Genomic DNA, 15,505 nt, shown 5'->3' on the forward strand with positions numbered 1-15,505 from the left:
GCCTGTAATAAATGCAGACTTTATTTTTTATTTTTTTAGTTTTATCCAATTACAATTTCTTTTGAGAAACAGTTTATAGTTTAAATAAATAAATAAGCGTACTATTTTTTTAATTTTTTTTTTTTTTTACTGTATTGGTCATTTGAACTTTGCTGAATACTATCCCCCGTTGAACGATGCCATCTATTTATTTCCCAAAGCAATTCCTTTTGAAACATTACAAAGGACATTGTATACGTACAGGCAAACACGTTTTTAAAACGCAAAGTAAAATAAAATACACACAATTCTGCTGTTTATAAAACGGATGCTTTAGCTTGTCTGCCATCATTTCTCTAAAACTTGCACGTAAGCAAACAAACCTCTTCGTGCTTTTTTTTTTAACATTTACTGTAAAAGTCACTTATTTTAGACTGCGTCAAGCCTTTTTCAGGTGAAACAAGTCAAGATAAGTAACTTGTGTTTATCTGTTAGAATGTCTCGAATTAACAGTACAGGCCTACGCATCACTTAGGCAAGAAAACACACGCGATGTCTTGCTGGCTGACTTTCTTATTTTCAGCTGCACACTTGCAGATTTGTTTCTTTTGTTTGTTTGCTGTTAAATGCAGGGTCGACTCGTCGTGTTGTGCTTTATGTTTTGCTCTGGGGGGGGGGGGGGGGGGTGATGACATTGCTATGAATGTTCAGTTAACAAAGAATTAGAAAAACAAGTCAAAGGTTAACTGCATAACTGTTGTTTTAATTGGCCATGATCATTTCGCTGGTGCTACAATGATCGACTCTACATGTTTAGTCTGTTTGTCAATGTAGATTAGGGCTATATATTACTAATTAACAGGATATAAATAGCATCTTTTAAATATTGAGAACTGAAATATCATTTTGTACAAAATAAAAAGAAATCTTGAATAAACCTACACACGTTTATTCAAGATGCTATTTTTATTTTGTAAGATTTGTATTATCACAATGATTTGGATAATTAAGAAGCGGTATAAATGAAGCAAGTGCTTAGAGCTCAATTCACGTGTTTACTGCTTTCAGTTTAAGGGCAACTTAAAAACCACGTCCCGTCCCAAAGTGTTCTGGAATTATGGGGCCGGGTGCAACCCTAGCTGTGGCAAGGCCTGTGTTTGATATCGCTACAAACAGATACATGGTAACGCTGCACCACACACATAATCTAGCTGCTTGCAATGTCTGTATTTAAACTTATAACGAACCATTCTTTATTATAAGGAGTTCTGCAAGATGGTATTCTTGGCTGTCACCATTACAGTAACGTGTTTTGGGGTAAAATGAAGAACAATTGTCCCACACAGTCATTCTGCATTGCTAGTAATGATCCAGTCAGGGATACCAAGATATTTAGTGAGCAAGGGGCCTGAGTGTGATAAACTAGGTCATTCAATCATTCATCATTGAACAATAAAACATTTTATATTATTATTATTATTATTATTATTATTATTATTATTATTATTTTATTATTTTATTTCTTAGCAGATAACCTTATCCAGGGAGACTTAGAACTGTTACAAAATATCACATTACACAATATCATATTACAGATAACAGCAAAATAAAGAATACAGTTAATAATTAAATCTAAGAGCGAATTTGACTAAGAGCAGTTTTAAATTATAGTAAAAATATTTTAAGAGTTAATTCCATCAAGAGCACGTAGTATGCATGACAAATGACAAATGGATAAGAACGATTTCAAACAAGAGCAATTACAAAAACCATGAATACGGACACCTGTAAGAATAAAATCAAATTCAAGATACAGGAAATCATTATAATTAAGAGCAGTAGCAGAATAAGGAAAGAAATATGGAGCAGTTCAGTGCAAGATGATGCAAATACTACAGGAATAATAATACAGGATAATAATACAGGAATAGTAAATAAAAACGTCTTTTAAAATATTGTAATGGGGCTTTTATTTGTGTGACTGAGCTTTCTGATTTCTGGAGTGTTGAACGACAGGAATCTGACAGACAGGCTCTGTTAGTATGAATTAAATGACTCTTGTATTCATGAAACTATAATATACATCCATGCAAAAAATCAGACAAGTCATTGCCAGGATTTACATTGTAATAACTCAGATAATAAGGGGTCAGAAGAAAAGATCAGTTTGACAAAGGGATCAAAAAGTCTAATTGTAGGGTCTCATATACTCTCCACTTCCACTAGACCAGGGGTCTCAAACTCAATTTACATGCGGGCCAATATGGACCCCGAAATCCTAATGTAGGGCCAGTGACCTCACTGAAGATGGTATTGGTTTATAAAAAAAAAAAAAAAAAAAAAAAAAAGCTTTCATGAAGTATTACACTGAATTGTCATAGAACTTTTTTTACAGTTTGGGTGTTTTTTTTAGCGCTTGCCAGACACCTGGCAATGCTTCGGCTCTGAGTCTCTTGACCTCAGTGGCCTCAGTGACTGAGCAGTTGAAATCTTCAGGATTGCAGCAAGGTGTGTATCAGATCATTTTGTTCTGTATTTTGACTTGTTTATATTCATAGTGGAAAAAAAAAAGTTTCTCACACATGTATGTGCTGCCAAACAGAGCCATGGTGTTTATGAAGCTGTTGCAAAGCTGTGGGGAAGAACTGTGTGACATCTCCTTGGGCTTCCTTGAATTTATTCTTCAGAGGTGCGTTGCTTTGAAGATCAACGGGCTCCATCTGTAAATCACTTGGTGCTGTTTCCACATCAACTGAAAACGGATCAGCAAACAACTGGAAGCTTACTCTTTGCTTTCTGAAATCTGCAAACCGCTGATCAAATTCCTCCAAAAGCAGGTCTAGTTTAGTTGCGTATTCAGCACCACTGAACTGCATTTCAATATCCAGCTCTTCCAGAAATGACTTGCATGATGGGAAATGAGTGTGATTACTCTGAGAAATCAGATTTTTCCACAGTTTCAGTTTAGTTGTGAATGCTTTCAAATCATCACTGTTGTCACAAGCTGACCAGGACCTTGTAGCTTCAGGTTTAGGTTATTCAAGTCTTGGGTGATATCAACAAGGAAAGCAAGATCCGTCATCCATTTTGTGTCTTCAAACTCTGACAGAGGCATATTAATCTCGGCCATGAACTTGTTCACCTCTGTTTTTAACTCAAGCAATCTCTTTAAAACAGTGCCCCTGCTTAGCCAATGCATCTCTGTGAAGTACAGCAAGCCACCATATTTGAATTCAACTTCATCCAAGAAAGCACAAAACTGTCTGTGCTGCAAGCCCCTGGAGCGAATGTAGGTCACACATTTCACAACAACGGGCACAACGTTGTCAAGCTTCAAAGATTTACTGCGCAGTGCCTGCTGGTGAATGATGCAGTGTAATGCTGCTGGTTGCAATGCGTTTTGTTCTTCCATCTTTTTTTGCACAAGAGCTACTAACCCGTTCTTTTTCCCAATCATTGCCGGGGCTCTATCTGTTGTTAAGCCTGCTAAAGGGTGCCACTGCAGACCAGCGTTTTCTGGTGCGTCTTTAAGGTTTTGAAAGACCTCACTTGCTGTTGTTCTACCGCGCACTGTAGACAAGCTTAGCAGTTCTTCCATGACTTGAAAGTAATCAACACCTCTCACAAATATCGGCGCATATGAACCAAATCGGTGCTCTCATCAAGCGTGATAGAGTATGCACTGAATGCTTTGCCTTTCTCTCAGAGCTGCTCCTCAAGAGCTTTAGAAAGTTCAACAACACGCTCTGCTACGGTATTTGCAGACAGGCTAATATTGCCAAACACGTTTCTCCTGTCAGGACATACGACCTCAGAACGTTTAATTATACAGTCTTTAATAAATTCGCCATCAGCGAACGGCTTCCCAGACAATCACTTCACTCAGCACAGAACTTGCCGAAGCTGCTTCCTCTGACTCTCTTCACTTTCTGAAAAAGCTGTTGCTGTAACACTAATCCTTTCTGTAACCGCATGGCTGTCTTCTCCTTCTCTCCTCGATATTTATCACACTGCTCTGCATGCTTTGTTGTATAGTGCTGTTTAATATTGTACTCTCTTAAAACGGCAACTCTTTCCTTGCAAATCAAACATTGTGTATTCCACAAAAAAATAATCAACCGTCCACTTATCTTCAAATTGCCTGTGTTTGTGGTCAATTTTTCTTTTAGACTGGGACATTTGTTTGCTCATTTTCGTTTGTTGGGGATCCCTGTACGATATATTTTCCAGTGGCTGCTACGATGAGTAGTTCATATAGTCTCGGCGCCACTCATATTTTTTGTACTGATGCTGACTCAACGGAGAAAAAATAAAGTTTAGATCAGATCAATTATCTTTTGTCAATTGTTATGGGACTTTCACTGTCACCAAGCTGTCAGTTCAGTTGCTCCTTCCAAACACATGTCGGTCTGTATGGATTCTTATCTCTGCTGTAAACCAGGACTGTGTCAATTTACAGTAGCACATGCGACAGTTCTTAAAGTGGTAGCAACGTATTACAACAGAACGAACCATAAACAATGCACAGCATCGCCTACACACGTTTTACAACTGTATTTGAGTTTTACGCATGCAGCTCCATGAGGGCCAGATTACATTACTCTTGTGCAACTACTTAGTGTTTGAGACTCCTGCACTAGACTGAGTCCTCTTGTGATGAAGGGACAGTGCTGCTGCTCCTAGTGAAGTGTCTGGATACTGTGTGCTTTTTCAACTGGGAGTGGAAAATAAAATCTCTCTTATTGAGCGCAGTGAGCCAACTGCTCCCCTGTGTGAACCCGAAGGTGTGACATCAGATTTTCTGCCCGATTGAATCTCTTCCCACAGTGATCACAGCTATACGGCTTCTCTCCGGTGTGAATTCGCTGGTGTCTTTTCAGGTCTGCAGAAACAATGAAACTCTTCTCACAGTCAGCACAGTGATACTGTTTCTCTCCCGTGTGAATGCGCTGGTGGGCTTTAAGGTGGGATAGTTGTTTGAAACTCTTCTCACACTCAGTGCAGCTATACGGTTTCTCTCCTGTGTGAGATCGCTGGTGTATTTTGAGCTCTGCTCCTGTATAGAGCTTCCCTCCTGTGTGAATTCTCTGATGCAATGTCATGGTTCCTAACTGAGTGAAACTCTGCTCACATACATTACAGTGATACAGTTTCTTTCCATAGTGAATTCGCTGGTGGGATTTAAGGTGGTGTAGCTGTTTGAAACTCTTCTCACACTGAATGCAAGAATACGGCTTCTCCCCTGTGTGAATGCGACGGTGTCTTTTCAGATCTGTAGAGGTAGTGAAACTCTTATCACATTCAGTGCAGCAGTACGGTCTTTCCCCTGTGTGAATTCGCTGATGGGCTTTAAGGTGGGATAGTTGTTTGAAACTCTTCTCACACTCAGTGCAGCGATACGGTTTCTCTCCTGTGTGAGATCGCTGGTGAATTTTCAGCTCTCCTGCTGTATTGAAATCCTTGGCGCAGTCAGTGCAGTGATACAGCTTCCCTCCTGTGTGAATTCTCTGATGCAATGTCAGGGATCCTAGCTGAGTGAAACTCTTCTCACATACATTACAGTGATACAGCTTCTTTCCATAGTGAATTTGCTGGTGTGTTTTAAGATGGTGTAACTTCTCTCCTGTATGAATGCGACAGTGTCTCTTCAGATCTGTAGAGGTATTGAAACTCATTCCACATTCAGTGCAACAGTACGGCCTTTCTCCTGTGTGAATTCGTTGGTGTCTTTTCAGCTCTGTTGATGTACCGAGACTCTTCCCACATACAAGGCAGAGATGCAGTTTCTCTCCTGTGTCAATTTGCTGCCGTCTTTCAAAGTGGTCTGAACCCCCCTCTTCAATGGGGTCAGATTCAAGTTCAGGAACCTCCTCTTTAATGATGACCGGTTCAATTCCAGGGATCTCTTCATTAATGTGCTCAGGATCTAGTGCAGGTTCCTCCTCCTCCTCCTCCTTCCCTTCAATAGATGTCAGCTCTGTAGCCTGCTTTGGACTCCTGCACCATTCCTGGGCAAAGAGCTCCTCTTGAATGGGAGCTGATTCTGCCTTCGTCCCTTCCTCAGCATGGGGGAGAGCATTTCTCTGTGCAGGACCTGTGTCAAAGAGAAGAGTGAAACACTGTAAAATCTACATCATAACGTGTGTTCATTGCAGATTGCACAGCCAGTAACCTGTCATTATAATGTGAGGAGTGTTGAATTGGCCCCTCAGATTGCATAAACTATTTTGGTTGTAAAATGAAGAACAATCGTGACACGCAGCCATTCCTCATTGCTAGTAAACTGACAATATGTGGGGTCCCATTGCACCAGGGGGATGGATCTGTAATTTGGATCTCTTATATATATATTTTAAGTGGAGGTGATTATCTATTGGAAGATATTTAGTTAGCAAGTTGTCTTGGTAATAAAACACTGTGGGCCACCACAGCACTTGAGACAGCTTGATCGTTACATTCTTTGAATACATATCAAAGACACGAAGATATTAGTAATTGAGGAGCTGGAGAGGGACAGAAGTATTTTGCTCAAATTGAGCAGCTGTTTAAAGCAGTGCTGTGCAATAGAAAGTAAAACAATGATTGGATAAAAGAAGCAAAACTCAACTAACAGGTTTGAAGCTCAAATGTACGTATGTATTTTTTACATTATATTAAAAAGGTAGTGGTGTTGAATTGCTTGTTCACATTCAGTACGACTTTGTTTTTTGCCTCCCTCCTTGTTAACGTTGCGTGAACAGAACAGTTTGCGCTGATAGATTGAAATATTATCTTCTTACCTTTCACTGCTCTCCTCCACCCCGCTGTGCTTGTGTGGCCCCTCTGTTCACAGTCATCACCTTGAACAAGCAGGTCTGTATAGGATAAATCTCCCTGGAATAAAACCCCGGAGCGTTTCACTGCCGGCTCCGGCTCCCTGATTGGCTGAACTGGAACAGTAGAGAAATCCCATGCTGGCAAGCCGTGAGCAACAACACTGTCGCTCCCGGGGTATTGCGTTTTAGTGCTGGTGAGAGATTGCGTAAAGTTTTTATCGCCAGTGCTCGTGTATTCTCCGCCCCGCATCGATTTCAACTCGCTCTCCGCTATTTCCAATCGCAATCTCACGCTTTCGAATTCGTGGTCTCTCTCGTCCAGTCTGAGGTGGAAAACTGCACATTTACTGTCCACGAACTTTGCTAATGCAGACATGACGCTCAGCACAGCCGCTTTCACTGCAGGCTCGATAGCAGAGGCGAGTTCTTCTTCCAGGAGAGACGCGGAGGATGCGCGCATATCCATCTCTTCTTTCATTTCAGAGACGCGTCTCAACACACATAGCCTTGTCTTTTACTCTGGTGAACTGTCTTATATTTAAAAGGTAAAAACACTGAGCCAGCGTACCTATGCAATACCGCCAGCAATCGTCTTGAACACTCGCCGTTACTGATCACACTGAGCACAGCATGTGAGCGAGTTCAGCTCTGAAAATGCGGTGGCCATGTTTCTCCTCCCGGACACAAGGGTTGAGTCCTGCTGTCCCACAGCGTGCCGTGCCGGCTGCTCCTGGCTGCTGTCTGCGCGACGTCACACGCAGCTCCTGGAGAAACGCCGTCTGCAAACCTGGAAGCGCAGCGCAGTGAATGCAGCGCTTCAAAACACACGCACGGAAGCAATAATTCATATGGCGTTGTTATTTATTGATTTCATTTTACTTTATTATTTATTTAATCCCCAATTGCCATAACAACACAGTCATTGATTAATGTTTTATGTACTTAATTTAAGGTAATAAATAAACAATTATCTAGGGATCTGTTTTTGTTATTATTATTATTATTATTATTATTATTATTATTATTTTACATCCCATTAAATTGTGTGTGTTGAAATCATTTTCACATCAAATTGATCATTAAGCGTCAACACCAATATAAACAATATTACATTTATTAATGATAGCTGATCATTTTTACATTGGTCTGGATTATACACGGACATTATGATGTAATTGCAAAATCTGTGACGTCAAACGCAGACTGGATGCAATCTACCCAGACCAAAAAGTGGGTGCGTTCACGGAGATCTCAGAAGATCATTCGCTGAATTGGTCAGATTCTGCACAGAATGATCTCCGTAAACGCACGCAGTAAATGTATTTACATTATGTATTCAATATAGCGTTTGCAAGGCTGTTCAGTTCAATGCTTCGTTGAACAATTTTAAGATGTCGTTCGCCTCCGCTAATAAGGGGGCAGCAGTAGTTCTAATGGTTACTTGCACTACGATTAGAGGTCACTCGTGATCGCTGCATCGTCTCTGTGGTTCACAGCCAGCCCCCAGCGGTATCTTTTCAAAGCTGCGCAGGGATGTGCAGAATCTGACTTGAATGGCGTTTCATGACCTGCTCGGTGAATTCATTTCAGAAGAGACAGGGCTGATCGTGAGATTGCTGCGTCCCCGGCAGTCGTAAGAAAAGGGGGTGAATGCATTGTTCAGACATTGCAAGATCAAGAGCAGCTGGTTGTCGTGGCCGAGTGGTTAAGGCGATGGACTAGAAATCCATTGGGGTCTCCCCGCGCAGGTTCGAATCCTGCCGACAACGTACGTTTTATTTATTTGATACTTCAACATTAATATTAAAATCTGGAGTAATTGATTTCACAGCAGTTGTTTTGAAACCCTTCAATCACAAGCCTTCAGAATCCTATCTATCCTGAGACGAAAGATCTAGAAAGCGAAGGCAGCGCCTAAACCTGAACGGGTGAGCTCTCGGCACTCCTGTGATGTTTTAGCACGCAGTGATTTGCCTCCAATGTTACACCAAGTATAATGACGATGAAATTGATTGGGCACATTAGCGTTACTCGTTTTATATCCGATACTCGATGTTTTGTTTCAAAATGTGGCCTCTCATTCAATCTAGGTAACTCATCCATTATTTTTGATAGCGCTGAAAGAAATACAAATGTTGGGAAATGCAAGCGAAAATCACTCATAGTATAAAAGCACGTTCCAATCGGAACATTTAAAACAATATAGAACTTACAGTGTAAAGTACAGCGACATTGGTTTAAAGCTAACGGAATATAACTCATTCAGAGGAGTGGGTGGCTCTGAAAAGAGCCTTTGGGTTTCACTGTGTTTTAAGGGTTTTGCAGTTTAAGCGCGTTCTCCACGGATGCGGCGGGCCAGCTGGATGTCTTTGGGCATGATGGTGACTCTCTTGGCGTGAATGGCACACAGGTTGGTGTCCTCAAAGAGCCCGACCAGGTAAGCCTCGCTAGCCTCTTGCAGCGCCATGACAGCGGAGCTCTGGAAGCGCAGATCAGTCTTGAAATCCTGAGCGATTTCTCTGACCAGCCGCTGGAAGGGCAGCTTGCGGATCAGCAGCTCGGTGGATTTCTGATAGCGGCGGATCTCTCTCAGAGCCACAGTGCCGGGTCTGTAGCGGTGAGGCTTCTTCACGCCGCCGGTAGCGGGAGCGCTCTTTCGGGCAGCCTTGGTAGCGAGCTGCTTCCTGGGCGCCTTTCCACCGGTAGACTTACGAGCGGTTTGCTTGGTTCTTGCCATCTTCAAGCTGTTCTACACAGTATCAAGAACTGTACAATATGACACAAACAGCCGATACCAGGGACTATATAGAGGAACTGAGCTGTTCTGATAGGCTATGGGACACTTAGGGCGGGTTTATGTTCCTCATTGGTTCTAGTGCAGATTCTCAATGATTGATTGGTTCATTTCAATTTTGCGCGCATTCTTTGAAGGAGTCATTGTTTCTGAATTGTTTGGCGCCTTTTTAATAAACGTAGTCATCTAGGAACATATTACTGATCCCCAGTATTTAAAAAAATACACCGAAGCAAGCAGACTGTTTTTAAAATTGTAACTGAAAAACGCTCAACAATAAACAATAAATACTTATTTGTTGCGAGAGAAAACACAACATAAACACATAGAAATAATCCAAACATGTACCATTACCCCTAACTAGCCCCATTAAAACATATACAATCATAAGCCTAAAAGGCGAGGGGGAATTCCATCTGGAAGCATATTTCAATGTAGTTCGATCAGATACAGAGTAAACCAGTGGATTGATATTGTATCGAACTCGCACAGCGAGCTGCAGGATTACGCGGGATGATTCGGGTTTTCTTGTTGTCCCAGGCGGCGTTCCCGGCCAGCTCCAGGATTTCAGCAGTCAGGTACTCGAGCACAGCGGCCAGATAGACCGGGGCTCCAGCGCCAACACGCTGGGCATAGTTTCCCTTCCGCAGCAGCCTGTGGACACGGCCGACTGGAAACTGCAGCCCGGCCCTGGAGGAGCGAGTCTTTGCCTTAGCACGGGCTTTACCGCCGGTCTCTCCTCTTCCAGACATCTTCACTATAGTGCAGAATATGACAACAAATGCGCCTCTGCTCTCCTGCTATTTTATACACACCGCCTCATTATCGATTGGACAAAAACTGTTCTATACTTATTATAATGTTAAAGACATTGCCCTCCCTCATCCAATACTGGATGAGGGAGGGCAACATTTTATTTGCCTGCCTCTGATTGGTTGTATCCCTCCCGCTGTTTCTGGTTGGCGCTGTTCTGCTGCTGGTTGTATTTTGTATCCTCTTGGCGCTCATTTTTAAATTGGAACAGTTGTAACAAAATGTAACCGTTTAGAAGTGTTTAAAACCTCACTGCCCCGCAGTCATGCTCGAGTTTACTTATATTTCCTCGGCTTTAGATCAGTTTAGAGTTCTGTGCACTTCAGTTAACTTCAAAGTCGATATTGTTGCCTGTCCAGTTTGTTTATATATATATATATATATATATATATATATATATATATATATATATATATATATATATATATATATATATACACATATAGAGTTAATGTTTCGCAAAATTATACACCATATTAACTTATATATAAAACATGTTAAAACATGTGTTTTTTAAATAATAAAATGTGTCTGTTTTAACCCGAGTATCCCCTCTGGATGCGGTTCAGTAACACAGGCTCAGATCTGTGTCCACATGAGAAACATTTCAGCACATCCCTATGTGTGGTTTGAGTGAGATTATACAATGACACGGAATAGAGAAAAACAATATAGTTACACGTAGACGGCAGGACTGGAACCTGCGCGGGGACACACCAATTCAGTAAATGTAGATGCGGTTGAGAAGCAGCGACGTGTTTCTTCCTTAAGCCTGCTAAATACCTCTTTAAAACATTCTGAAAAAAAAAAAAAAAAAAAATTAAAATGCTTACTTGTATTTCATAGGAATTTTGAGTCTAACGCACATAATTGGTTTAACAAAATCTGTAAATAGAGAATTAATAGTATAAACTAAAGAATATTTTGTAATACTGCCCGACATGAACGAGTAGTAAACGGATTTAAACTCTTGCTTGACACAGTGGGCGGCTCTGAAAAGAGCCTTTGTGTTCAAATGTAGCCGATGCAAATTCCCACAGTAATTCAGCAACAGTATTAATCTTAGCAAAGGTGTCGTTTTCTTTTTACTAGCTGGTTACTTTGGTTTCATGTCGTTTCTTACACGCACTCCACTTTAATCGCCACTGCACGCTGTACAAAATGCTATGAAACTATTTATTTATATTTTTATTAATTCCTTTAGACAGTGTTAAGTTTGTTATATCTTTTTAATTTTGTCAATACAATGTATTTTTCAACATGAAGTCATTGTCGGTGCTGTTAATGATATATATTTGCCGCGCCTGTGTTATACATGCAATTGTGTTGCATATTTGACAGGGAATAAAAGCAGCCAGGCTAGTGAATAAATACAGTAGAAAAAGCATTCTCGTGATTCATTAACTTCCCCTTTGCCTCGAATCGTAGCTCCTGCAGAGCGGACGCGTCCTTCACGTTTACAACCACGCCTCTCCACGCGCGTGTGCGTCTCCACGGCAGTGGTGTTTCTGAGCTCTGGTGGTTAAGTTATAGTGGTTTGATTTCATATTCACCGTTCAGAAATACAGACACAATGAGTACGCTATAGTATACTAGGAAAACATTCTTGAACCTCTGCCAAATTATTAATCTATTTTTATCACTACCAGAAGTGTGGCTCGAATCCACACTGACATAAGTCCATTGGAAACTAACTCCAACGCCTTAACCACTCGGACATCCTGTTTCTGTTCGTTAGCTCTCCAATGAATGCTGCCGATCCATGCGGTACAGAAAGCAGAGATCAGATCATCATACAAACAACTCATTCCAGCGGACCTGTTCAATGAAGACGTTCCCATGCCTGTTCTTTCTTTCTTTCTTTCTTTCTTTCTTTCTTTCTTTTAAATGTCCAGTTTTTTCTTTCTTTCATTCTTCAAACTTTTTAAAGCTGTGTTAGGCTCGCCTTCTCGTTTGTGTAAATCAACAGGTACTTTTTGTAAAACTGATTCCGATTCTCTTTGCCTAATCTCAGTCAACGAAAACTGTATTCTCGTGTTCTTCAGTTCTTTGTTTCCACACAGTGAGTCTTCCCTCTGCTCCTGTTTTGTCACGCTCACTACTATCTATATCAGTGCTGCTCAAAGTAATTTGCTCATGGGCATAAATTGATCTTACTTGGCTGTTTGAGGGCATGCTGACTATTTCATAGGTTCTTATCTTAAACACTGCCTTTCGAGACAAACACAGAGTGTGTATGTTTATATGCAGATTTAGAAAACACAAGCCAGGACTCTAATACAGCCAGTGTGTTGGCAGTAATTCGGTTGAGTCTACACGGTTCTCATCGTGTCATTAAGTTCCGCTCTCCGCCGCCTGCTCACCAGACACAGAACAGGAGGAGCTTATTGATAGCTAGAAAAATCTAGAAATGGCAGAAACTGCTCCAGCACCAGCCGCCCCTGCCCCTGCTCCCGCTAAAGCGCAGGAGCCCGAACGTCCAGAAGAAGACCGCGTCCACGCCCGAGAAGGAGTCGGGACCCACGTGTCGGAGCTGAGGAGTCGGTGCGTCCACTGCCTCAGCGGGAGGAGTCGGTGCGTCCACGGCCCGAGCGGGAGGAGTCCGTGCGTCCACGGCCCGAGCGGGAGGAGCACAACGTCCACGGCCCAAGAGGGGAGCCCTCAAGAGCCTGGTGACCAAGGAGACCCTGCTACAGACCAAGGGCACCGGCGCCTCGGGCTCCCTCAAGCAGCAACAAAAAGGCCTGCTGAAGCTTCAAGGAGAAGGCGGCCAAGAAGAAGGCAGCTCCCAAGAACCCCAGCAGGCAAAGAAAGCGGTCTGTCAAGAAACCAACAGAAGAGGGTTCCCTCCAGCTTCAGCAGAGGGGGAACAGCGGAGCTGTCTCTCCCTCCAGCTTCAGCAGAGGGACAACAGCCGGATGTACGGTGTTTTCCACCCTGAAGAAAGCGGCTGCCAAGCCTAAAAAGGTCGTAAAGAAGAGCCCGCAGCCAGTGTGTTATAGCACTTTTTTTCGAAATCGTAAGTCAGGATGGCCGAGCGGTCTAAGGCGCTGCGTTCAGGTCGCAGTCTCCTCTGGAGGCGTGGGTTCGAATCCCACTTCTGACAAGATGCTTTTTTTTCTGTAATTTCGTTTTTTCACCTTTCATTTTACCACTCCTCCCTCGTTATCTAGTTCCATATTAATACTACAGAGTGTAGAGATTTCTTTTCGCTGTTTAAATGACACATCACAGTAGTGTGTATCTCCTTTAGTCTTCATGAGAAGCTTCGACAGCATCGTTATATTGAATAACTTTCCCTGCGACTCACATTTTTTTCTTGTTTCTCTTTTGCAAAAATGTTAATCAAGTCAAAATAATTTATAAATACATTGTTAAAAAATATGTTACAGCCGGTAATGGAAAACAAAACTGTTACAATGGAACTATCGTTTGTTGTTCAATAGAAATGCAATCTCACACACATCACAGTAACACATGCCCTCCTCGTTAGTATAGTGGTCAGTATCCCCGCCTGTCACGCGGGAGACCGGGGTTCAATTCCCCGACGGGGAGATACTTTTTTTTTTGTTTTTATTATTTTTTTCTAATCATTACTTATAACTGAATATTTTTACATTAATGTCTACTAAGATGTTAGCAGTATTCAAAAACATACCTCCAACTAAATATTACAGAACGAACGAGCCATTTTCGGTATTGTCGTAAAGAGAGGCGATACTCAACACTGGGGGCGCTGTTACCTTGACAGCCAAACGTGCTTCGAGGAAGGTAAGAAAATGTCTCCCTGGGTCAGCCATCTTAGCTCAAATTGCTGTATAATTCAGTGCAAAGCGACTCTCCAGTGAAGACACTGTGTTAAAACACTGATTCATACAAAGTAAAAAAAATATTCTGTCCTTCGAGCCGGATTTGAACCAGCGACCTAAGGATGTCCATGCTTCTCCACTACAGTCCTCCGCTCTACCAACTGAGCTATCGAAGGCAGGTCTGTAACAGCTGACTGCAGACATTATAGATTAAGATAATGCACTTCGAATGTTCTGCTATTTCTATAGCAACAGTTTCTGTAATTGTTAAGCAGCGGCGTTTCCAAGATTCTAGAACATTATCTCCTTCTCAGTAACCACAATATTTACACGAGCCCGTTCATACATTCTGTACTTCATTAATGCAAGCTCTTGTAACAAATTCAGAAAACGTGTTTTTCTATGTCACTGTAGTCAAAGAGCGATATATAGATTCCAAACCCTATCCCAAAGCTCTTCTCCTCATACACAAAACTGAATAGTTATATGAATTTAAACTCTTGCTTGACACAGTGGGTGGCTCTGAAAAGAGCCTTTGGTCCTCAAAGAGCCCGACCAGGTAAGCCTCGCTAGCCTCTTGCAGCGCCATGACAGCGGAGCTCTGGAAGCGCAGATCAGTCTTGAAATCCTGAGCGATTTCTCTGACCAGCCGCTGGAAGGGCAGCTTGCGGATCAGCAGCTCGGTGGATTTCTGATAGCGCCGGATCTCTCTCAGAGCCACAGTGCCGGGTCTGTAGCGGTGAGGCTTCTTCACGCCGCCGGTTGCGGGAGCGCTCTTTCGGGCAGCCTTGGTAGCGAGCTGCTTCCTGGGCGCCTTTCCACCGGTAGACTTGCGAGCGGTCTGCTTGGTTCTTGCCATCTTCAAGCTCTTGTGTACAGCATACACTAATATACAATATGATACAAGCAGCCGATACCAGGGATTATATAGAGGAACTGAGCTGTTCTGATAGGCTATGGGACACTTAGGGCGGGTTTATGTTCCTCATTGGTTCTAGTGCAGATTCTCAATGATTGATTGGTTCATTTCAATTTTGCGCGCATTCTTTGAAGGAGTCATTGTTTCTGAATTGTTTGGCGCCTTTTTAATAAACGTAGTCATCTAGGAACATATTACTGATCCCCAGTATTTAAAAAAATACACCGAAGCAAGCAGACTGTTTTTAAAATTGTAACTGAAAAACGCTCAACAATAAACAATAAATACTTATTTGTTGCGAGAGAAAACACAACATAAACACATAGAAATAATCCAAACATGTACCATTACCCCTAACTAGCCCCATTAAAACATA

General features: G+C 42.0%; 2 protein-coding genes and 4 non-coding genes across 6 annotated transcripts; 3 read left to right on the forward strand and 3 right to left on the reverse strand.

Annotated features, from left to right (window-relative positions):
- Nucleotides 1-2,303: 2,303 nt before the first annotated feature.
- On the reverse strand, nucleotides 2,304-7,666 carry LOC121307368 (zinc finger protein 2 homolog). The gene is made up of 2 exons (XM_041239570.1): nucleotides 6,759-7,666; nucleotides 2,304-6,073 (listed from the first exon to the last, which is right to left on the reverse strand). Exons 1-2 carry the CDS (start codon nucleotides 7,270-7,272, stop codon nucleotides 4,719-4,721), a joined length of 1,869 nt encoding a protein of 622 aa, XP_041095504.1. The 5' UTR covers nucleotides 7,273-7,666; the 3' UTR covers nucleotides 2,304-4,718.
- Nucleotides 7,667-8,481: 815 nt separating this feature from the next.
- Nucleotides 8,482-8,563, forward strand: trnas-aga. The gene has a single exon. It is a non-coding gene; the product is annotated as a tRNA-Ser (tRNA).
- Nucleotides 8,564-9,058: 495 nt separating this feature from the next.
- LOC121307336 lies at nucleotides 9,059-15,074 on the reverse strand. The gene is made up of 3 exons (XM_041239512.1): nucleotides 14,715-15,074; nucleotides 10,077-10,345; nucleotides 9,059-9,543 (listed from the first exon to the last, which is right to left on the reverse strand). The coding sequence occupies exons 1-3, from the start codon at nucleotides 15,067-15,069 to the stop codon at nucleotides 9,121-9,123; spliced, it is 1,047 nt and encodes a 348-aa protein (XP_041095446.1). The 5' UTR covers nucleotides 15,070-15,074; the 3' UTR covers nucleotides 9,059-9,120.
- trnal-cag lies at nucleotides 13,425-13,507 on the forward strand. Its single transcript has one exon. It is a non-coding gene; the product is annotated as a tRNA-Leu (tRNA).
- On the forward strand, nucleotides 13,885-13,956 carry trnad-guc. The gene has a single exon. It is a non-coding gene; the product is annotated as a tRNA-Asp (tRNA).
- Nucleotides 14,299-14,386, reverse strand: trnay-gua. The gene is given in 2 exon segments: nucleotides 14,299-14,334; nucleotides 14,350-14,386. It is a non-coding gene; the product is annotated as a tRNA-Tyr (tRNA).
- Nucleotides 15,075-15,505: the final 431 nt, after the last annotated feature.

This window comes from Polyodon spathula, chromosome 55, assembly GCF_017654505.1.
Source record: "Polyodon spathula isolate WHYD16114869_AA chromosome 55, ASM1765450v1, whole genome shotgun sequence".
Lineage (NCBI taxonomy): Eukaryota > Metazoa > Chordata > Actinopteri > Acipenseriformes > Polyodontidae > Polyodon > Polyodon spathula.

Coding starts and splice junctions, on each gene's coding strand:
- LOC121307336 (XM_041239512.1), bottom strand. CDS start 15,069: ATGGCAAGAACCAAGCAGACCGCTCGCAAGTCTACCGGTGGAAAGGCG. Junction 10,346..14,714: donor AGAGCCACCCACTGTGTCAA/GCAAGAGTTTAA, acceptor TCTGCACTATAG/TGAAGATGTCTGGAAGAGGA. Junction 9,544..10,076: donor GTAATCCTGCAGCTCGCTGT/GCGAGTTCGATA, acceptor GATACTGTGTAG/AACAGCTTGAAGATGGCAAG.
- LOC121307368 (XM_041239570.1), bottom strand. CDS start 7,272: ATGAAAGAAGAGATGGATATGCGCGCATCCTCCGCGTCTCTCCTGGAA. Junction 6,074..6,758: donor GTGGAGGAGAGCAGTGAAAG/GTAAGAAGATAA, acceptor TCTTTGACACAG/GTCCTGCACAGAGAAATGCT.